This window comes from Cyanistes caeruleus, chromosome 12 (assembly GCF_971803275.1).
Source record: "Cyanistes caeruleus chromosome 12, bCyaCae1.hap1.1, whole genome shotgun sequence".
In the NCBI taxonomy this organism is placed as follows: domain Eukaryota; kingdom Metazoa; phylum Chordata; class Aves; order Passeriformes; family Paridae; genus Cyanistes; species Cyanistes caeruleus.
In genome coordinates, this window is record NC_141712.1 from 9,520,498 (window position 1) to 9,543,888 (window position 23,391).

The 23,391-nt window shown below is 40.0% G+C and overlaps 2 protein-coding genes across 9 annotated transcripts in view; both read left to right on the forward strand.

The window, feature by feature from the left end:
• On the forward strand, positions 1–6,256 carry CNEP1R1 (CTD nuclear envelope phosphatase 1 regulatory subunit 1). 6 transcript variants are annotated; one of them, XR_015275571.1, is made up of 7 exons: positions 1–202; positions 2,386–2,457; positions 3,772–3,845; positions 4,176–4,285; positions 4,421–4,475; positions 4,730–4,830; positions 5,258–6,012. XR_015275571.1 is itself a non-coding variant. In XM_086848271.1 (6 exons), the coding sequence occupies exons 1-6, from the start codon at positions 178–180 to the stop codon at positions 4,769–4,771; spliced, it is 378 nt and encodes a 125-aa protein (XP_086704397.1). In that variant the 5' UTR covers positions 45–177; the 3' UTR covers positions 4,772–6,012. The 6 variants fall into 6 exon arrangements, 2 of the variants coding, with proteins under 2 accessions (XP_086704397.1, XP_086704396.1); XR_015275569.1 differs by having other exon boundaries at positions 66–382; XR_015275572.1 differs by lacking the exon at positions 5,258–6,012 and adding an exon at positions 6,048–6,256 and having other exon boundaries at positions 76–202.
• The window catches only part of HEATR3 (HEAT repeat containing 3), a 23,152-nt gene continuing 5,808 nt past the window's right edge, over positions 6,048–23,391 (forward strand). The window contains exons 1-14 of one of the 3 annotated variants that reach the window (XM_086848268.1): positions 6,048–6,213; positions 7,810–7,982; positions 8,493–8,580; positions 9,367–9,479; positions 11,190–11,299; positions 12,022–12,162; positions 13,544–13,827; positions 14,091–14,181; positions 17,116–17,273; positions 18,291–18,373; positions 18,632–18,768; positions 21,413–21,501; positions 22,291–22,434; positions 22,536–22,712. In XM_086848268.1, coding sequence (XP_086704394.1) covers positions 7,936–7,982; positions 8,493–8,580; positions 9,367–9,479; positions 11,190–11,299; positions 12,022–12,162; positions 13,544–13,827; positions 14,091–14,181; positions 17,116–17,273; positions 18,291–18,373; positions 18,632–18,768; positions 21,413–21,501; positions 22,291–22,434; positions 22,536–22,712 — 1,662 coding nt within the window. In that variant the 5' untranslated portion in view covers positions 6,048–6,213; positions 7,810–7,935. Of the gene's footprint in view, positions 6,214–6,578; positions 6,724–6,875; positions 7,162–7,809; positions 7,983–8,492; positions 8,581–9,366; positions 9,480–11,189; positions 11,300–12,021; positions 12,163–13,543; positions 13,828–14,090; positions 14,182–17,115; positions 17,274–18,290; positions 18,374–18,631; positions 18,769–21,412; positions 21,502–22,290; positions 22,435–22,535; positions 22,713–23,391 lie in introns of those variants that run through there. The other 2 variants (XM_086848266.1, XM_086848267.1) reach the window with 2 other exon arrangements.

The window sequence follows — 23,391 nt, forward strand, 5'->3', positions numbered from 1 at the left end:
ACTCCCTTTGCCGGCCGAGCCGCGCCCCTTCCCCGCCGGTAGCCAATGCGCGGCGCGCTTGCTGCGGGCGAGTAGCGCGGGGCGTTGTTGCGCGGCCGGGCCGGCGGGGCGGTGCGCGGGGCCGCGGGGAACGGCCCGTGCTCGGTGCTCCGCCCGGTGCGCGCCGCTCCGCCCGCCATGAACTCCCTGGACCAGGCTGAGGGTGAGTGCGGCCGCTCGGAGCGAGCCCGGAGCTGCTTCTTCGGCGCGCCGGGAGCTGCCGGCTCTGCGCCCGGGCTGCCCGAGCGCGCCGCACCGTCCCTACGGAGCGGGACGAAGCGGCCGCGGGAGGCCTCGGCTCCCTCTGCACCGCGCTCCCGGCGCTCCTCCTCGGCCCAGACAGGCGAGCTAGGGCGGGGTTCCGGGGCCTCCTCGGCGTCCTGCGCTCGGGGCGGGCTGTGCTGCTCCCCGGCCGGCCCGGAGAGCAGGGCCCGCGGGAGGGCCTGTGCTGAGGGGCTGCTGCCTTCCCTGGGTGGAGGGAGTGCCGCGGTTCCCTTTCCGTGCCGCTGCTCGGCTGTAGCTGATGAAAATCCTCCTGTGCTGTGCGAGCTCCTCGTCCGCTCACGGCTTTTTGCGTGAAACGCGTTTCTTACAGCTCTTGAGCCCCGCTAGGCGTTACACGGAGCCAGGACTCCTTTTGCATTTCAAGAACGCGACCTCAAATAGCCCCTTCTTGTCTGGGGACGCTTGGTGGCTTGGGTTACAAGTTCTTTGAAGTTGCAGCTTACGGGATGTCAAAACCCTGAAAGGAGTTTTTATTGTCCAAAGGCTGGTAGAGATTTTTGAAATGGCCCAGTGTTTCAGAATTAGCAGGTGTTTTGTAGCTGGCACTAAGAAGTAGGCAATGTCGACAGAAACCGGCGTTGTCAGGGCTTTGTTGCTATGCTTGTGCAAGCTGAGGGTTTCCAGAAGTGTGCCCTGCTGGTCACAGCTGCCAAAAAGATCAACTCAGAGAAGGTTCTTAGAATGTGCATAGTTGAAAATAAGTTAAAATTTCAATTTTCTTTTTTTCTGAAAAAGTTTTTTCATGTTTTGTTTTAGTGATGCCTGCATTATGTGGCTCTTTGCTTGAGAGCTTTGTTGTCAATAGCCTGTTTTTATGCCTTCAGGGTGCTGTTCCTCAAATAGCAGGTTTTCATGTGGTGCCTTGTGTTCCCCCTCTCACTTCAGTGACTAGTTGGAGGGGTTTGTGCTAGTCAGGGAACAGTTAATTAGCTATAATTGCCGGCAGTGGTTTAACTTCCCCAGAAGGGAAGTGGAGGACAGGCCATTAACTACCGTGTTCTTGGCAGTGTAATTAAGACTAGTTAGCCGTTCTGTGGCTGGAGTCAAGATACTGTAATCCTCCCCCATGAATTCACCTGCAAACCACTTAGGAATAAATTCACAGTGTAGAAAACTGCTTTTATAGTGACCATAATAGATTTATTTCTTCTGAGTTCATTCCTTAATTGCTTTATTGTGATAGCTAATATAGCAATAGTTGGAAGTTCCACATTGATGCTGACAGAGACTTTAGCCGAAAGTTGAGTTGATCCAAATTAAAACTTAACTCCAGGTAGAATTCTAGCTTTAACCGGAGTGTTATCAAATATTGACCTTGTTGAAAAGAAGTGTAAATCTAACCTGGACTTAAGGTGGAAAAGCTCCTTGGAGACAATTAGGAGTATCAACTTGGGATAGATTTAACACCAATTTCAGTGGAAAGAACATGGGACAATGTTTGTAATAAGAAGAAAGATGAATTTTTAAAAACAGTGATTGGAATGCGACTGTTGGAGTGATGTTTGCTGTGGGGTTTTTTGCATGTGTGTGTTTATATATAACGTGGCACCCAAAGTTTCTACAAAACAAAGTTATCAAAGCCACACTGCTACAAATAATCCCTTGAACAGTGGCAAATGGTCAACTTTTTTTTTTTAAATTGACATTATATTGATAGTAGAAGGTAATGGTTTCCTGGTTTCCTGAAATACTTAGTACTTCAAAATGTGATACTTTTTTTTTGTTTTGTTTTGAAAGGCAATTTAGGTTACTTACATCTAAGTCACTATTTCCAAAGATGTCTGAAATAGTGTGATTTCTCAACGGCATTGATTTTTCTTTTTTTTAAGTGGAAATGCTTTTTGCTTTTAGATTAACTCCACCATTTTACTTTTTACCTGAAGTTGAGTATAGCTACTGTGACTGGACTTTTACTGCATATAAAGGATCATTGCATTGGTTTTCTCTGCCTGTTTAAGAACTGGGTGTGCATGGGGGAAAAGTGAATTCTTTTAATCTTCTCTTTTAAAATATGATTAAATAGATGAAGATCTAATTATACTTGATATACATCTTCCCCAGATCTCAAAGCTTTTGAAAGAAGACTTACTGAATACATTGCATGTTTGCAACCAGCTACAGGACGTTGGAGAAGTAAGTTTGATGTTCCAAGGAATAAATAGGATTCTGTCTTTCAAGCTTGTTAGATTTACCAATGTGTATCCTTTATTTAAGTTTGGCCAGAGAAAAATTTGTATTTAGACTTGCTTTAAAATTTGTGGCATACATTCAAACACTCTACGACAAGTTAATAACAATAATAAACTAATATTTTAGCCAAAGTTAAAAAAATTGAAGTTAAGATTGAATTGGCTGAAAGCTGAATTATTCTGGAAATATGTGAAACAAAAAGTTGTGTTTGTTTCTGTTTTATTGGGTTTTTATGTTACTGAAGACTTACTCTTCAAGACTTAGACTTCCCAGACAGTTGCTGTAGTTACTAAAACTAAATGTGGTCAGGTGAGATAGTCCCTATAAAACTGAAGGTGAAAAAGTTACAGCAGTGTGCCATAAAGGCAGCTTTGTTATAACAGGAAGGCTTGAAGGAGGGGGGAAGGCAAAAAATTCCGCAGATAGAGCTGCCAGCTTTGGGATCTGTGGTGGAAACAACTTTGTTTCATTTTGTTTTTGAGACTGTGCTGAAGTTTTCCTATTCAAAGAATACAGACTTTTTTTAGAACATATGAAATAGTATCTTTTCTCCTGAGAGGTCAATTTTGAATGAAGGAACTGAAGGAATGACTACTTGGAAAGCAAAACCAAACCACCACCTCAAACCCCTTCAGAGCAATCAGATATTTATATGTAGTTCTGCTGAGTTTATACACACCTACTTTAGGAATGCATTTGGGTTCCAAAATAGCTATTTTCTGTCAGTTATAATTTTAAAAAAAACAATCTGGAAACTTTTAAGCATATTTAAATGAGGTTTGCATAACTAGTATTGTATTCAGTGGCTCATGTTTTTTCCCAAATTGCTTGTTTTGTAATTCACATAACAGAGAGACTTTCTATTTTAATTATAACGGAGTGTGTAACCAATGTTAACTTTTCTTCCTGTTATCCTGAAAGGATTTATATGATGTAGAGAAGAAGCTCTATGCTTTTGATAGATATTTTTCAACTTTCTTTTGAAAAGAGAACTTCATCTCCTTCAAAGGACCAGGATATTTTTACTTGACATAATTTAGATTTTCAGATGCTGTCCAGGAAGTTTGTACATAATCCTTAGAGTTTCACATATTAGAAATTTCTTTGCATATTTTCATTTCTGCTTTCCAATTAGGAGCTTTTCCTCCCTCAGAAGTGAGAAAAGAAATAAATGTTTAAGAGTTGCTGCTGAAAAATAAATGTATTTAAATATGAGTGAGGTATACTGTTTGTGACTCTCATTCTTTTCTTCATCAGTGATTTTGATAGTGGTATCAGTCTGCACAGCAACTGGGGCTTGGAACTGGTTAATAGACCCAGAGACACAAAAGGTAAGGTCAGGCTAATGCCAAATGTGCTGTGTTCCATAGCTTGGTGCTGCAGTCAGGTGGTATATTCAAAACTGAAAGGCTAAACACATTCTGCATGAAACTGGGAGGTGGTTTTTAGTTAAGCTATCAAGCTGTCTGGGATTGTTGTGGAATGTGTCCTGGGACAAGGCCTGCCAAAATACTGTACCCTGAATGCTTATCTAAAGAATTGTTCACAAGTACTTGGACATGGCCAGGAGCAGTATTTTATTTTTAGTTAAGCAATCTAGGTAGTGACTTTCTGTGAGTTTTAGAAAGTATGCAGCTGGACTAATCTGATTTCTTTCCTAGGTATCATTTTTCACGTCACTTTGGAATCACCCATTTTTCACAATTAGCTGTATTACCCTAATAGGCTTGTTCTTTGCTGGAATACATAAAAGAGTGGTGGCACCATCAATGTATCCTTTGATAATGTTTGTCATGTTAAAAGTGTAGTTGCTGCAGTTGTTGAAGCCTATGCTAATACTGCTTTTTTAGTTTTTGCTTACTGTGTGTACGAGTATTAGCTGCTTTCCTTGACACAATCCACACAGTATAGCAGCTCGATGTCGAACTGTTTTGGCAGAATATAATATGTCCTGTGATGATGTAAGTGTTAGTGCTTCATTGCCTAAACCTTGTTTGTTTTAAAAAAGGAAATAATTCAAAAAGGCACATAGTTTGTTTTTCTGAACAGCACTTCTATATACCTCAGCAAATTTTGTGTCTGTAAAACCAGAATGTGGAATACTTAATATCATTTTGTGTGTTGTTTTAAACTCTTCTTGTAACATTGAACTTGAAGTGTAATTGTTGGGTTCAACTTTCAGGGTTTAAACTTTATTTTGTTTTCTGTCTTGCAGACTGGAAAATTAATTTTGAAACCTAGGCCTCATGTTCAATAAGGGCTGTCTTCCTTCATTTTTTTCCACTGCCATGGAAACCAAAAATGACCTTTTTTAAGGTAGTATGACAGCAAAAAATCAAATGGGACTGGTTGTCACTGCCTGGGAGTAAAAGTCTTAACACAGTTGACAGTGAAAGTGTGCAATATTACTTTCTTGAATATTTATCCAAATTCTTTGTTATCACATTATCAGTGCTTTTGCTACTTCTGATTACCTCTTTTTCAGTATTAGTGTCACTTTTTTACTTCAGCTAGAACAGAACATACAGGTGAAGTATGTTAATCGGCAATGAAGTTGAACTTGAAAATGAAACCTCATTTGTGTTACATGTCTCTGTAAGCTATTGTAAATAGCAGATTGATGCCAATGTTCAGGAAAAAAAAGTAATATCTGGTGTATGGATTTTCTTGTTCTCATGAAGAGTATTTGAAAGGAACGTTTGCCATTCTCCTGATGTTTTATTAGCACACTTCCTCATTACAGCTGTCCTTGTCTCCTGGTCACTCTTTTTGGAACTGGTTTAAAGGCTCGCAGGAAGACTGACTGTGCCGGAGAAAACTGGTCTTACTGTTTAAGAACTTCGCAAATATATCAAGGATCACATTTGTCAAGTTGTGTATATATAGTGCACCAGCCACTTTCCTTGTGGTCATACGTAGTTCCTTGTTTGATCTGGTTCAAAACACTTATTTTAAGATTTTAATTTTTTAAAATTGTCTTAAATATGCTTGTATCTTCCCAATTGTAAGGTTGTACTGTATATAAATCCACCCGATTGTTCTGAGTGGATTTTTATGCTGTGATAGTCAGAATATGAAACTCGTGTTGCAAATGTGTAACTTCCGATTTGGTGAAGAAAATCTAAAGAGTGCCACAATAAAATAACAAAATTTGTTATTCAGAGTGTTAACAACAAGGTGTGGATGATATATGCATAAAGTGTATTGAATAGCTAAAGTCAAACTGTCGAGTTTTAAGAGTTTAAGTTGTTCAAGGTGCCTTTTTAAATGTTTTGAACTCTTTAAATTGACTCTAACTGCAAAGCTCTTGCAACTTCAGTAACCCCTACTACAGGGTAGACTGGCTTTTAAAGGCAGCCTATTGATGTAACTTTGTCAGTTGAAACTTTAAGAATTGTCTTCTGGATTTTTTTTCCAGTAAGTCTTCTGCCCATCCATTATTTTTAACTGCTGTATATTTTGTAGGTAAATGTGTATAAAATAAAATCTTTGTATAAACAGGTGTTATCTTCTTTTGTACTGTGCAAATACAGATCTCCACTGAACACAGAAGAACTTCAGAAAATTTATAGCTGCACTCTGTAACTTTCATACCGGACCAACATTTCCTGTATTTGATGTGGTTCTTATAATCTAAGATACTGACACCAGAGAGGAAACCCCTTCCAGGTTTCCATCCTCCCGGTCAATCGCGCCTCTGTAAGTGCCCTTAGAGGACATTGTTTCTATTGATAATTTTGTTGTTTGGGCGCAGCAGGCGCGGTGTCCCCCCCGGGTGCGGGCCGCTGTGGGTGTTGGCGGTGGGAGCGCGGGTGTGCGGCAGGGCAGGGCAGGGGCAGGGGCAGGGGCAGGGGCAGGGGCAGGGGCAGGGGCAGGGGCAGGGGCAGGGGCAGGGGCAGGGGCAGGGGCAGGGGCAGGGGCAGGGCAGGGGCAGGGCAGGGGCAGGGGCAGGGGCAGGGGCAGGGCCAGGGTAGGGCCAGGGTAGGGCCAGGGCAGGGCAGGGCAGGGCAGGGCGGGCTGTTGGCGGCGGGGCGGGCGCAGCGCCTGCGCGGGGCCGCACACGTGGGCGCGCCGGCGCCGAGCGCAGCCATGGGCAAGAGCCGGGCGCGGCGGTTCCGCAGGGCGCCCCCAGCCCCCGCCGGGCCCGCGCAGCAGAGCGGCGGAGAGCGCGGCCCCGAGGAGGAGGCGGCGGCGGAGCTGCTGGAGAAGGTGCGGGCGGGGACGGGCGGGCGCGAGCCCCGCTCCGGACCGCGGGAGCGGCGGGGGCTGCGGGACCGGGCGTGGGGGGCGAGGCGTCGGCTTCCCCCGCGGCGGTGCCGGGCGGGGGCCGGGTGCGGGCCCGCCCCCGGCGGGAAGCAGCCGAGCGGCGGCGCGGGGCTCCCTTCCCCTCCCCTCCCCTCCCCTCCCGCCGCCGCGTCGCTCTCCCGGCGTCACGGCCGGGCGGGGCGGCACCGGCACCGCCCGCGCTCCCGAGCGCACTGCTGCGGTGGGGCGGGGGAGATCCGTGCCCCTCGTCCCTGCGGGGGCTTCCGATCCCTCTGCCCGACCGGAGACTTCTACAGCTGGCCAGAGCCACATATAAGGAATAACGGATAGAAAATGCTGAAAAGGGATAGAGAAGGGAAGAGAGATAAAGTAAAGGCACAGGTGAGGACGAGCTGAGACATCTTTTTCAATGGAGGCAGAATCTGATGTTACCATTCTTCTGTTCAGCAGATGTTTATCTGCTAGGTTTTCAGCAAACTCTGTGGCCTTACAGGATATGCACTTCTACTGTGTTATTATTTTTGCAATCTGTAATTCTTGTATCTCACCTAAAACTCTTACAGCACAAGTCAACGCTGTCTTGGGGAATGTAGGGAATAGTTGTTTCCTGCTGTTATGCAGATGCTTTTAATTTAAAGGCTATAATTTTTATTTGTTTTTAACGTTTCTTCAGCTTTTCTTTATAGTGGCATGTGTTATGTCTGTTATACTTCATTGATATTTTTTCCCCCTACTTCAGTCCTTTTTTTAATACACAGTAATTAAGGTCTCACCAGTGCCAGCTAGTGTCAAATCTGTGTCTGGAATATGGCTGTCTTGTCAAATATCCACAATAGCACTTATCTAATCATTAACACACGTTACCCAGGCAAGGATTTATATACTTTCATGGAAGTTAAAAGCTCCTGCTTCCATTCAGGAGCAGTAAAACGGGAGCCACAGTGCTGTCCCTGATCAATCTTTTCATTCTGCAAAGCCTTCCAGCTCTGTTTTCCCTCACTGTGATGTGCCCTGTCTGTGTCTCTGCAGCTGCAGCATCCAAGTGCTGAAGTGAGGGAGTATGCCTGTGCCAGTATTTCCAAGCTGTTGCAGCAGAAGCATGTTATCCCAGCCTTTGTGCAGAGGGATGTGGTGCGCTGTTTGGGGCCCTTGCTGATGGATCACAGTTTGGGTGTTCGGGAAACAGCTGCAGGTGCTCTCAGGTAAGCTCTTGGTACTGCACAGGTAGAATGAGGGGATCCTGGGGGGGAAACAGGTTCTGCTGGTGACAGCTGTGAACTTGAATGTCAGCCTCTCTTGCTTTAATTCTGGTCTGAGGAACTATGCCCACTTCAGCTAAAGTCTGTGAGAGAGTAGCTTTTCTTGTTCTGTGAGACTTTAATGTCAGGAGCAGGCTTTATGCTAGAAATGTATGGCTTTATGAGGAAAAAGAACTTGAGTGCAGTTTGTATGGCATTTTGTGCCATGATGTTTTAGTACAGATAAACTTTCTAATTATGCTTGACGAATAAATGAAAATCACTTTTTTTTCTAATACCAAAGTTGTTATTTTGCATGAGGTAGAAGACTAAAGCTACCCTTTAGACAAATTGACTTGAAAACAAAAAGTACCATAACCTTCAGAGAAGAATATCAAAGGCATGGGTTTTTTTAAACATTCTTGGAAAGTATTGTATCTCATCCAAAGCATTAATTTTTTTTGTTTTCCCCAGAAATCTGAGTGCTTGTGGAGGATTTGATGTCTGTGATGACATGGTGACATCTGACATCATGACACCCCTGGTTGCACTTCTGAAAGAGGTGTGTTTATTTTTATTTTGATTTTAAACCTGATCTAGGCATTTAATTGTCCCATATACAAAAACAGTTCTATTTTTTACCTATCATTACAATAAGATACTTGAAAGCTCTTTTAAAAGAATGTTTTGATAGGTTTAGTGATACAAAAGTTATCCCAGAAATTTGTAGTCGCTGCCTTCTGGCTCCTGGCCAGCTAACTTGCGTCCATGGTGAGTTTTGCTGCCAGGGATGATTTTTTGAGTGAAAGGTTTGGAGATTTTGGGTCTGTAATGTCAATTAAGACAAGTTTATTCTGTCAGTGAGAATCTAGGTCTTTCATTTATTGCACTGATTTCTCTTACTTGCTATCCTTGTTTGAGCAGCCTTGAGCAATACTATCATTTTCTGTATGTTTTTCCCCATTTTAAAATATGAGTAATAGCATTACTATAAAGCACAGTAAAGTATTAGCTGAGTTAATCTTTGTGGTTAGAAACAGCTGTTGACAGCTGCATACAGACTATAAGCAAGAAACAGCACTTCAGATTCTAAAATTCCCAAGTATTTTTTTTAAATTAGAAAGTGCTTCTAAAGACTAACTGCAAAGCAAGTACTGTAAGAGTCTTTCTACAGGAGAAAATTTATCACTTATTCAAATTTTCATAAAAAAAAGGAAAACAGTCAGCTGTTTTGGTAATAAATACTTCATGAGAGGATCTCTCCACTCAGTGCTGATAATACTTGAAAGTTTTGCTTCTTGTTGTGGCTTGATTGTTTCCCAACCCCAGTTCATTTGTTTGCTTGTAGTGCAGCACTGGACTGGATGTGAACCAGCTGTCTCCACAGAAATGCAGAGGGATGAACAAAAATTATATTGAAGACATAGCCAATGAGGCTATTAATTTGCTGTGGAATATATGGTAAGTACTGTGTAAACTCTGACATTTTAACTAAATTAAATTGTTCCTGAAAAGGATCATGGTAATTGAGGCAAAAAAGAAATTACTGTCATGGCATGGGAAGATGGATTCGTTCTGATTGTGTTGTTCCTACATGTACCTTGCTATAATAATGATAAGCTCTCATCTCATCTGAAATAAAAGTTTATCTTCTAGTATAGATTAATTTTTTTAAGTGAAGGATTCTAAAAGTGCATAAAGTTGGTCGTTAGTTTTAGAAGAGTAACAAATTCTTTTTCTACTGGTTCTTTATCCTGAGTTCTGATCCTGTTTTCTGAACATGTTTTGTCAGTTGGTTATACAGTTTGGATTGTGGCTTCTTGCATGTATTTCCTGTAGATCCATATCATGATACAAGAAATGGAGAAAATTAAATTCTAATCAGTGCTATAGGAATATGAGGACGTTTTATAGTATTTCCTCCCTCTGCAGATCATCCCAAAAATTAATATTAACTATTAGGAGCAACTATTCCTCAGTTACTGAGACACTGATAAAAATTCATTTATTATGTGAGAAAATAATGTAAATTGTTCTTTTAGTAGTTTAAATTGGAAAGACCAGGTGAAGGAAGAGAAGTGGCAACACTATTAATACAGAAATGACTGTAAACATTGAAGTGATACAAATCTGTGCCAAAAGTTCTCCTTGAACTTTGTGTTGTTTCTCTTAATTTTTTTCTCACATTATACACTTTGCATACAGGATTTTGTTTAGCACTGTACAGTGCCTCAGTGGAACTGCCTGTATGCCTGTCTGTGTGATATGGCTGCTGGCTTGAGGCCTTATTTCTAAACTGGGATATTTATTTTTTTAGGGATTGGGACAGTAGATAAACTCCTCGTTCAGCATCTTGCACAGAATACATGACCCTTTGTAACTCTGACTAAGCAATGTCGTGTGTTCATTATGTTTTTTTGCTTTTCACTCAGTGCTTGAGAACAGGAAGCATAATCATTAAGTGTGATGTAAATCACTTCTGTATTTTGAACTTTGTGGCAATGAATGTGACCTGCTCATTTTGTTGCTATGTTTGATACTGATAAATTTAGGGCTGGCATTGATGCTGAGACATAATATTTTCAAAATTTAATTTTTGAAGACCCTTGTAGCTAGTTAGCTCCTGTGCTTTTTTTTTTTTAGTTTCAATTAGTCTTGTATCAATATATCAATTTAAAAGAGAGAGTAGCTGTGAGAACTTGAAGAAATACAAATCCCACTATTAGATAATGAAAACAAATATGCATTTCTGAATGGTAAGAGCAGTCATTGTGTGGAGTGAGTGAGTACTGAGAGAGGCAGCAGCCCGCTCTGCTGGCAGTGGGTTTGTAGGTGAAGTCTCCTGTGGCTGCGGGAAGCCCTGGGCTGGCTTGCAGCCCACAGCTCTGAGCTGCCTTCTACACTCCAGCAGGAGTCTGTAGGTAGGCTCCCAAATAAACTCCAAATACTGTGTGAAGAAGCAGAAGTGTTTAGGATTTTGCAGCTTACCTTTCAGTATCTTGTACAGAGTTGATCATAGCTTCAATAATGAAGGATAGCTCTTTGAATATTGCATAATTCTTAGGTATCTTTTCAAAATGTGAGTAATAACAAGTATAGGATGCTTAAGATGTTGCTAGAGTACTTTTTTTTTTCTGGAAAAATGTTTGACTGATCTTTTTCATTCATTAGTGAATGCAACAATACTGCCCTATACATATTCAATAAAGAAGGATGTCTGGAGGCCGTGTTACATTACATGAAGAAATTTGCCACAAATGTGGATCTGGCTATTTCAGTAGGTAAGTGAGAAAAAGAAAAGATAAAGGTTTAAAGACACTTTTTTTTTTTAATTTACTATATGAATGTAGTAACTCTGATATTACATTCATTGTATAATGGACCCACTTGAGCATTGCTTAACTTTGCACTGAGTATAAGACTTTAAATTCATTTCTAAATAGCACACAATAAATAAGTTGACATTTGTTGTGCTTGCTTTCAGTCCAAAATAGAATGGCTTATTGGTGGTTACATGGGAAGAAAAACTTTATGGGAAGAGTGCTTTAGAGGGAGGCTGTTTTTTCATTTGTTTTCATATTTTGGTAATGGAGAGTTTATTTCGCTGAGCAGAGAAGACAGTCCTTCTAAGAAAACCCCAAACAATTCCAAGCACTTTCAATTGTACAGGTGTGTGTGTTTCCAGCTTTTTTTATGTTGTCCATTGTCAGTATAAAATGGGTAAATTTAATTTTGAGTAGCTGAAATTAATACAACCAATTCCATGACTGATGTGGTATTGCCATCACCTGTTTTATGTATGGGCTTGTCACAGAATGTCTTTTAGTCTAAAACACAGCTTGTGAAGGACAGTGTCAGACCATTACAACATGAGGCTACATGAAATTTTTCCTGTGTCAGCATTTCATTACTCCAGCTTTCAGGAAGATAATGCTTTCTCATAAGCAGAGCAAAAGCTACTACTGGGTTTGTTAATTATGTTTGCTCTTGTTGTTTTCTGCAGCAAACTGCTTGCAGGCAGTGACAGAAGATAATCCAGATCTTCTTTCTTCATTTAATGCTTCTGCACAACAAATACTGGAAACAGTGATGTTGTGTCCAGAGAGCACCATGAAGCACATCCTTCTGAGAACACTGATAGCAGGTACAGTGCTTAAGGGGGTTCATTCCTTTGAGATGGAGAGAATGGTAGGGGTCTTGGCTTTGAAAGACAGGTGTCTTCTAAGGAAGGCAGGAACCTTCCTTGAAATGGAAAAATGTAATCCCCCCCCCCAAATTATTATAATCTTGAAATCAAGGGGCTCTCAGGCAAAGATATGGGAATAGGAATAACAGTTCTTTACTAGGAAAATCAAAATAAAAATGCAGTGGTACAAAAAAACCACACTGACAGAGCCAGAGTACAACCTGACACTGTTGGTCAGGGTGTTGGTAGCAGTCCCATTAAGTGGTGGCTGCAGTTCTCCTGGAGTGACAGACATGGTTCTGTTGAGGCAGTGATCCTGTAGAAGGGTGTAGTTTTCCTCTGAAGGTCCAGTGGTGGTGTAGAACAGTCTGGTCCTCCTGTGGGAATCCAGAGGACAAAGGCTGCCTGTGGTGTTCCAAGTTTCAGATTATATCCGGGTAGGAATGTTTGGCTCCTCCCCATGGATGGAGCATCTCCCAATGGGATGATGTAATTTTATCAGTCCTGCAGTGAGACCAATGGCCCATTAACAGAAGATTTCCCTCTAGTGGGAGGATGGGTGGTGGAAGCTGGTTTTAACAGCTGGTAATAGAATACTTACTTTTGGTTACATCTTGCATTGCAACCCAAGACAGCAGGTAAGGGAGGCTGGGAAGGACAGAAGGCTTAGTCTTCTCTGCTGTGGTCTGAGCATCTGATTGTCAAGGCCTGTACAGATGGTTTGTGAGGTTATATCTTTTGGAAATATAAGTAGATATTTGCAACTGGTTTTAAAAAGCTGGCTTCAATACTTGATTTTGAATTTAGCCCCTTCTCAGTGTGATAGCCCACTTTAACTGCTCATTTAGTTTTTAAGAGTTAAATGAGTCAATCATAAGTGGAATAGGAGTTGTTTTGATTTTACTAGCTGTAGATTTTTCTACCTCATATTCTCTACCTTGAATTCTTGTTACCTCAAATGCTTAACCATGATGGGTTTTGATACTGGACTGTAAGAAATTAATTTTGAGACTCCTTAGAAAATTATTCTCACATGTGGATTTGTTATCTCAGGTACAGAGTGACAACAGGGTTACTCCACATAAATATTCTGTAAATACTTACATGCTGAAATTTACTTGAGCTTAAGATGTGGGCATAACAATTATTACAGATGAGTATATGAAATGTTATACAAAAAAAAATAATTAAATCTCTAGAGAAAAGACTTGAACATTTATAGCAAATATAAACATGGAGCATTTTCAGTAGCAGAGGCTGTGTCCTTACAAAGTGGCTATTACAGAGCTGGAAATTGAGCACATTAATAATTTATATAATTTTGTTACCTCATATGTAGGCACTATCTGGAATATAAAGGATACCATTCCACCAGGCAGCTTGGGAAGCTCAGTTAATGCAATCCTGAAGATATTTTCAGAATCACTGGCGATAGATGCTGGTGAAACAATTATTCGTATGAATGAAGCTGAAAAAAACAGGTTAAAACTTGATGTGGAAACAGAAACTGAGGAAAACATGAGTGATACTACAGAAAACTGTGTTTTGAGTGAAGATGATAACATGGAAGAAATGCCAAAAGGAAAACTCAGAAGAGAAAATGATGTTTCAGATTTACTTCCAGTAAGTGCGGCTCACTGGCTTCTGGACAACTTTAGTGCAAGTGGCATTCTTTGAGAATAAAATGTTCTCTGGAATGTCCAACATAAAGATGGTAGATAACACTGCATGGGTTTGTGTTTTGGGTTTTTTTTTTTCAAGTTTGGGTGTAGACCGAGAAGAGGAAATGGCTGGACTGTATTTTTAACTGACAGTTTGAATACTTTAAATGGCACTTAAATGTTGTCTTCCAAAATCAAATTTGGTTCATGTTTTTAATTTTTTAGTCTGATAAGTGGGAACTGAAAGAAGTGACAGCTTTACTGACGGCTCAGCAGACTGCTCTGGAAATCATTGTTAATATGTGCTGCAGTGAAGGTTTGTAGGAGTCTCGTTCCTTGCAAGTGTTGTGGTGTATTTTGTTTCTGAATAGGTCATTTTTAGTTTGATGTTTGGTCCTCTGGGTTCTTAAGGGCAAACACCCATGGTCATATTGTCCCTGATATTATCATCTAGGGGTAAAGTAAGTTGTCATTTTCATTGCTAATTTAAATGTTTTTTCTTCATTTAAGTGACTTATGTTGCTTAATGTCTGGGGTTTTTTTGCGTGATACTGCAATGTGCCTGCATTTAAGAACAAACAAAAAAGCACTCACAGCAAAGAGGTATCTCCTAAAGTGTTAAAACCAGCAAAACCTTTGTTCAGTTAGAGTGTGGTCTGAGTGTTATTTTAATGCAAGGTGTGTGTGAATCTGATTGCAGCATGGGGGCATCAATTTTTTTAAAGCAGATAAATCTTGTTGATTTGATTTAGTTTTGATACTACAAGTATTGCAAAATTAGGAGTAGGGACAGCTTTTGCATGCAACTCTGGCAGCAGTGTAGATCTCAGCTTCTAGAGTTCTGCCTTTATGAGCCTTGAGGAGGAAGAGGGGCAGTTATTAGGTGGGGAGTAGGATATAGGTATTCTGTATCTTTTATGAACTCTGAAGCTCTGTTTTGATAGCTTTTCTCCTAATCTTCAGGAAACCAAACAATAGATTATCAAGTTCTATTTTAAAAAGCCAATGAACAAACAAAACTAATTCCCTAAACCCTCCAAAACCTGAAAACCTTGACTGCTATTGTAGTTTTAGCCTGATGCAGGAGTAATTGTGTAGAAAGTAACTGAGTAAAACTTTCAGGTTCTAATAAAATCCACAGTAATACCCAGTTATTCCCAATGGTGACTTTTTTTTGTCTTACAGCACAAGGAAATTCTGCACCTAGTGTATGAAGCTCCTTTCATAACTGCCTTTCTCATCTAATGAGCTGTAATTCATAAGCTTTCCCCTTTAATTGGAGAATCTCTTGTGGATAAGCTGCATATTCTGCCATTCACTCAGTGTAATGTAAGATTGATTGTGTTGTATTTCGCTACAGTACTTTACCCATTCATGGGCAGACAGTCTCTAGAAATTAAAAGGAATCCAGAGGCAGCTGTTCATTTAATTTTCAAATTATTTGAGGGCTAAAATAGCTTTAGCCATTATGCTGAGTTCATAAAACCACTCAGCTTGCAGCAGAACGGAGAGGAATAACCAGGCTTGTGAGGGATGTGTTTTACTGAGCACTGGCCAGTGTTTGGAAGAAGCAGAGTGCTCCTCTTTGATGGGCACCTGGGCAAGAAGCCAAGAGACTCCAGCATTGCTGTCCAGTCTGTAGTTCTTGGATTACCAGTGCTAGGTAAAATGGGATTGCTGCTAGAAATGCCTCTGAGTTTCCCAGAACATTTCAAGAGACCCAATCATAGTTATGGGCCAGTGTTCTAGATCCCAGTTCCTGTTCTGGCCTGGTCAGGCACTGTAATTTATAATTTCTTTGTTATTGCTGAATTGCATTGTCAGCTTCTGTTGTTATCAATTAGTTTTCAAGAGATTTTTTTGCTTTCTTTGTTTTATAAAGATGCAAAAGGAATTTTTTAGAAGAGGCAAGAGCCTGAAAGGGGGATGTTTCTGCTTTGTTTACATGTTATTTGCTGCCATGTTTTGGTAAAGCATGAAAGACAACCATTTTCTCATGCAAAGGCTAATAACATTATGGCTGTAGAATTAATTGGATATTGCCATAAGATTCCTATGTGGTCAGGTTTCCACACCTTGATGAGTTACTTTACATCAGAAAAACCTTAACCATCACCTTCAAATAAATTCTTGAATTTGTACAGCACAAGTGAAATGCGTTCATTTGGATCTTTCTTGCTGTGTTTTCAGTGAATTTACCTTTTGCCACAGAAGTGCATGGCTGTTCCTGTAGTTACTACAGGACCTGCATCTCATGAGAATCTGTGTTGTCAAACAAAATTACTTGGGGGTCAATATGATTTTTTTTTTGTCACAATAGTTAAATATCCTGACCTATGTACACAGAGCTTTCATGTGTTGGAAAGAAGTATCAGTCTAACCTGTAGACTTAGGACTTGGGTAAACACTAGTTAAAATGTAACCAGATTTAAAGAAACTTCAACTAAATGTGAGTGAACTCAGTGGATATAGATACATAAGTTTAAATATAAATTAGGATGAGTTTAGTTGGAGCTTGCCAGCCCAAGTCCCCCTTCAGCTATGGACAGACTATTCACACAGTAGCCTCTTGGTAGTAGGACTTCGACTCCTCTCACCATATCTGCCCTTAAAGATCTGCTAGTAGAGTAAGTCATGTAAGTATGGCATGGTGTAATTTATGTGAAATGTGTTGCCTGAAATGACTATCAGAGATTATTTGGCTTTCTTTGCTGTCATCATTTCGTTTTAACTGACCTTGCTGTGGAGACAGTAACATCTTCATCCAGCCCAGTTACTGCCCAGGCAGAGGACATCTGTCTGTGGCTTCAGTATTGCCAGAGGAAACAATTGCCTTAAACTGACTGCAGTTAGTAGACAAGTTAAGTTAAACTGGTGCACTTGCATGCTTGAATCAACCTCAGAAAGTGAAGTGGTACAATCCAAGTTAAAATCTTAGTAAATCTTTATGAAATATTTATTTTATACTTTTTTTTATATTTTTAAACAACACATTTTTAATATTAGTGACTGACATGCCCACATATGAAGAACTTCTCTTGTAAGAATATTTGGGTCTCAGTGAGTATAAAGTATTTTTAATAAAATATTTAAAACTGTGGCTTAATGGCACTTGGTTTGTGAGTTTGTTATATCCCAAGAGCTTAAAGATTCCTGAGCCAAGAAGTTTGGAGGAGCCAGTTTCAACTGAGAAGCAGGATACCTGTTGCATGAGGGCTGTTTCATTTACAAGTCTGTCTTGTGTTCTCAGATCCCTCTGATGATGAGTGGGAAGAGCTCTCCAGCAGTGATGAGAGTGACTTGTTCATGGAGAACTCTTACAATGAGGGGAGTGGGCTGCTGCTCTCACCCTTGTGCCTCTCTGATGAGGTTAACTCAGCATTTCTGAACAACCTCATACCAAAGAAGGTATTGTCTTCCATATTGTTTCCAACACATGGTCTTTCCCTTGTTCCTGCTTTGTATCCCAAGTTAGGCAAACAAATTATCCCAATCTACCTGGAGGAAGGGAGTATTTATTTAAATGAGTTTGGCCTCACTTTTTTGGCCTAGAGGTAGTGGTGCCTCATTGCATGATCTAAATAATTTCCTCATGTAAGTGAGAATAAAAGAGTAATGTGTTTCAGAAAACTGGTAGGGCTTTTTTAATTTATTTTTTTTCCCCCAAAATACAAAGGTTGTTACTCCTTGATTTGGACATGAAAAAGATTTCCCGCAGAAAGAAAGCAGACTTGGCTGAAGTGTGACAGCCAGATTTCTGTATTAGCTAAATGAGGTGGAAGTAACATTAATGAATGGCAACAGTCAGCACTGAAAAAGTGCAAGTTCCTATCCCTGTTTTATAGAAAGTGTCTGAAATACAGTATTTGGCACTGACAGGACATTGGATGTTTTTGTTTCAGAGTTGTTTTGCTCATTTTTATTTGGGGTTGTAAAGGTGAAGTTTTTTATTTTAATCAGTTACTGTACTAGTTCAGCAGCATTGTAGAATTCTGAGCGAAGACATTGAGGTGTGAGGTGAAAAGTTTGAAGGTTTTTTGTACTTAATAGCCAGAGTTTCATGGCAAGGCCTTCCAGACTTGCAGCTATCTGAAAATCCTGTAGCAGAATCTATAAGAAGAAAGAGCTAAATAAGAAGGAATAGCAGAAGCCTAGAAAATCACCTATTGTTAGTACAGATGAACACTTAAAATATGCTATGCTAAACCCAGTGTATAATTGCACCATTTAAGTGATAGAGGAAAATTCTGGCATTTTTAGCAGGTGAGATATTTGCTATCTAGAAAACTTTGAAATGTATAGTTTGAAGTATCTGTTTGACATTAAGCTAAAATTTCAGCCTTCCCTCTGAACACACTGTGACAATAAAAAAAAAAAAAGGAAAAAAGAGCTTTATTGCTAAACCTTTCTTTTTCCCCTCCTCAGATTCTTGAAAAAACTGCTTTTCCGAACACTGTTGCTCTAGACATCTGTATGCACAATCCGTCTTGGAAACCATTAATTAAAAAGTAGGCATTTCATTGTCTCTCTTACTATTTTTTGTGTATATTCTGTTGTTTTAGAACCCTTAGAAGGATTGTCCATCTTTGGGCTGCTCTTAAGATGTGGAAACTGACAGATCTGATATATGGTTTTGAATAAAGAGATCCAAATGTTTTTGTGAAATTCACACTGGATCCACAGCCTTATTAATTTCAAGATTCCTCTTTGTATTTCAACAGGTGTTTTCAAAAGTACCTGATCAGTGTGTTTTTTGTTTGTTTCAGACTGAATACAGTGCAGTGTAGAGCTTTAACATGTCTTCAGAGCATTTTGTTGGTGTCAGATGTGGATTGTCTTGGGGGAGCTTCAGCACTTCAGTCCCTTGCACAGCATCTCTCACAGCTGATCTTTTCTAAAAAGGGTAAGATGTTTAGTGAAGGAGACTTGCTGGCCTTCTTTGCTGATCATCTAAATAAAAGGTAGCCATGGATGTTATGTTCCAATGCTGTTTATTACTAATTTTGTCCCACTCTTCCTTCAAATGAGGACACAGAATGTTGCCAATGTACTGACATAACAGTGTATCCTTTAAGATGTGTTTATCCAAACTGCACCTTGAGCAAGTCTGCTTGTAATGCAGGAATCTGCTTCACGTTTGGGTCTATGCAGGAAGTCTCTTTAGTAGATTAAAACTGCCTTGTTGGGAGACCAGAACTGTTTGCTAGATCTTATTTGTGGTAATAACAGCTTTTCAGCAATGAGACAGACGTGAAGAAGATGGGACATTTTCTTTTTAAATGTCCTAGCTAGCCTAAAGAGATGTGAAAACAAAACATGTCTAGCATAGTCTTTCACATAATTTTTTTCTAGTAATCTTACCAAATTATGGCAGAAGCAGTTGGTGCAAAAATCTCAAGAGTGTCTGTGCTTATTACAGTAGATAAGAGAGCAGTCACCTTGTCCCCAGGATGTGCTTTATGCCTATGATGGCCTAGCTTTATTGGAATTATATTTGTAACAAGAAAGTGTGCAAAGTTGTTACAACTAAATGGTAGAGCTGTTCAGTTTCCTGTTCTGGTTGTGGTTCAATTTCAAGGTAATAAATATAATTCTAAAAATACTATTTTAGAATATTATATGCATACACATACACATACATACACACATATTTATGAAACATATTAGATCTGTATTTAGACATTGGAATGGGCTGCCCAGGGAGACTGTGGAGTCACCAATCCCTGGAGATGTTCAAGGATAGACAGGATGTGGCGCTAAGTGCCAGGGTCTGGTTGACATGGCAGTGATTGGTCACAGGTTGGACTGATCTCTGAGGTCTTTCTCAGCCTCACAGATTCTGTGATACATCCTGGTAAACACTAGGATGTCTTCATTGTAGTTCCTCCAGGATGAATTATTTCATAGACATACTGTGAAGGTTGCCCCGTACATCTGCTGATAGTGTTGGATCATCTGTACAGCAGGTAGCATTTCCAGCTGCTGTGGTCCTATACATGAGAGCAGCATCATTTCCAAAATCCTGCTGGATCATTTATGCTATGTTCTCTCTGTTACTGACATGAGAGAAGCTGAACCAAAATTGCAAAATAAAAAAAAAAGAAAAAAAAAAGAAAAAAAAAAGAAAAAAAAAAGGTTTAAAAAAACCCCACCTGTTTCCAAAGTGAGGATGTGGGTCGCTGACAGGCTGTTTCCTTCAGACTATTCTGATAATCTCTGTTTTAAGGTGAGTGGTGATGGGTTTTCAAAAAATAAAGAGATATTCTTAGAACCTGGAAAAGCTGCCAATTCTCCAAACTGTCAGAAAACGTTTTCCCTAAGACAGTTTTGTTGAAGTCTGGCATATGTGTGGCTTTGTCATTTCTCATCTCTCAGAAGCTCAAGAAGCTCAGTTTCCTTCCCTTCAAGTGTCTCCATTTGTAGCCACAGATGTAGCTTATGTAGTGCTCTGCTGTGGAGTATAAAATGACACTGCATTAGTGCTTGAAAATGCATCTGCCTGCAAAACACGCTTTTTTCTCAGTGTCTTTAAAGACATGTGGTCAGTCTATGGGAACCTTATTACTGAGAGTGCAGTGCATGGAAAACTAAAACACAGAAATGAAAATACCTATGAAAACACGCAGAGAAAGTCACACAAAATGTCTCATGTTTGAAGAGAGGACTTCCAAGATTTTGGGTCTACATGTTATGCTTTGTTCTCAGATGAAGCTGGAGAAGTTGCTATCTTAAGACACATAAGGATGCTAAAATTAATTTAATGGCACAGGCCTGTTTTTTTAATGTTTAAATACTGTGTAATGAAAACTGCCAGATAGAGCTGATAACATACCAACATGTGGTTAGAAGGAATTCTGTGGTTTACGGAGTAAAAGATCTGATAAAGATCTGATTATTTACATGAGAAGGTAGGAGATGCACATAAATCAAGAGGTTCTGCATCTGGAGTGGTCCAGAAAATAAACACATTAGAGGAGAATGAAAAGCCTCAAGAAATGCAGAACACAGATTGAAGGTGATGGCTGCTACTGATGAGTTTGTAGTTAAACAAGAATAATGCAGTGTTTGAGTCATACATTCCTGAAATGTTATTAAACCACCAGAAAACATGCTCTTTATATGAATTGGAAAGAGTCCAGCGTTCTGGGTGTCTGAAAAGCTTGCTTAAGAAGGCAGAAGAAAGGAGGTAAAGTATGCCATCAGCTTCTGTAGTTTTCTCAGTTCCTGTATCATGGCTTCCATGTGATACCAGTTTCCAGCTGCTGTTCTGGTGACAGTGGCTGGCACTGTCCATTAGGTCACACAAGTCTCTCAACCAGGGATGTGCCTGAAAAGGAGGCCCAGCTCTGTTGTAACCTCTAGATGCAGTCAGTGCTGAATTCAAACAAATCACTATGGTCACAACCTACAGAGACCAGTCTCAGAAAATCTAGCTTTTCCTGTTGTGGTTGTACCTGGAGGAACAAGTAAGGAATTTGTATTTCTTTGCTTCCTGTGTCCCTCATATTACTGTTTATCTTCTGACTCTGGGTTCTGTTCTTTGACAGAACTCCCTACAGACACAGAATTCCTGGAAGCTGTAACCAGTGCTTTGAGGGCTCTCCTACAAACAATGGCATCAAAGAACATCTCCCAGGTAAAAGCTTTCAAACTCAAATGCTCTGGTAGGTTCAAATTCCTGTGAGATTGAGCTGGAAAATTTTTGAAACAAAACAATATAAATTTAATTCAAAATTTCAGCATTTGTGAACACTGGAAGAACAGATTTAGTAGCATTAACTGTGTTTCTCGTGGACCTTACAGGATTTTTTTTTTTAATATATCTCCTCCTCAACATGTAAACAGATGAAAGCTATTTCAAAACCAGAATAGCAATAAGCCACAGGTATTTTAGAAGGTAGTTATAATGACAAATATTTAGAAAATTAGCACCTAGAAGTGTGGATTCTTTGTTTCCTGATGTCACCTAGTTGAAGCTGGTAGTCCATGAATTTTGGTTGGATATGAATTAGTGAGTCGAATACAGGAATGAAGCATAATGGTTTGTTATACAATGCTAGATAGTCTGCTAGTCCTTTCTGGCCTTAACCTGAAAATGGGGCTTCTATACTGTAAGTTGCAATAAGCTGGAAGCAGCTATTGAGCTAGATAAATTTTTGAGAATCTCAGAACTTTTCCTTCAACTTTGTGTCAGCCTTGGTTATGTTCTGGAAGAAACAAGTTGAAAAGGAATTGATATTTTTTGATAATTGCAATTTTAGAATTCATATAGTTTCCATAATCTAGGACTCTGTTTTTCTGTGAAGAATTTGCCTGTGATCTGTAAAAGTACAGTGTCTAAATGTCATATTTCAGAATTTCCAAGATTTTGAAAATCTAACTGTGTCTGTCTTCCTTCTTCCCTTCCTTTCCCCTTGCTGACCAGTGTATGACTCCTGAGCAGCTCTTGGCTTTATGTGAAGCTGGTATTCAAAGCAGCAATGCCAGTGTTAGAGTGAATGTGGTGAGCATCCTTGGAATTTCTGGCAGTGTCCTGGCAAAAGGGCAAGATACAGCTGAAACACTAAAGGTGAAAAGCAAACTTTGCATTGCAAGCTTAAAATAATTTTGATGTTTCTTTCAATTTTCTTTAGCATTGCTGGAAAAATCAATTCTTCTTTCTCATTACAGATGATTGGAAAATTTCTTCTTGAGGTTGCCATGAAGGAATCATCTCTTGTGGTAGCAGGGGAAGCCTTGGATGCACTTTTTGATGTATTTGCAGATGGTAAAGAAGCAGAAAATGCAGCGTTACAGATCAAGCTGCTTCCAACACTGAAGGAATTTCAGCCAGTGTTTAGAATGAGGGTAGGCATCAATGGCAGCCAGCTCAAGGTCTCAGCACACAATGTGGGTTAAAGGTTGAGATTTTGGCTCCTGGAAGAGATAATTAATTTATAAGGTGACAGAAAAAAAGTGTTTGATTTTCTGATACTCAACTTTAGAGGAAAGCAAATACACTTACCTTAAAGTTCATGGAAGTGTCAAGGTAACAGTGCAGCACCTGCATTGCAACATCTGCATTACACCATCAGTATTACTGATGTCCAAATCACTGTATTGTTCTGAAACAGTTGTACAAAAAATCCTGCAGATGTCTCTGGAGGTGGGAGAAAAGTCCTTTCTGAAGTTATATTGACATCTTGGTTTTTAACTTCTAGTTGCAGTTGGATGTTTTTATTTCATTCTTGGTTAATTAAAACAGTTCATGTATCCTGTATTGTCAAGAATAACAAGACTGGCATTCTAAGCTGTGATTTTAGGTGCATCCTAGATTTAAACAGGGAATGATCTTCCACATGTTTCTTTGGTCAGATGCAGCCTGAGGAGTGACTTTCATAGTCTAAAAGTTAAGCACTGTACACACAGGTGCTTCAATTGTTAGGGTAAACGTGCAAGGTATTCCATATAAAAAGCCACAGAGAAGTGCCTCAGATTTTTGGCTGAAATAATGTGCCATTAGTCTAATTTCAGGCAGCAATGTATT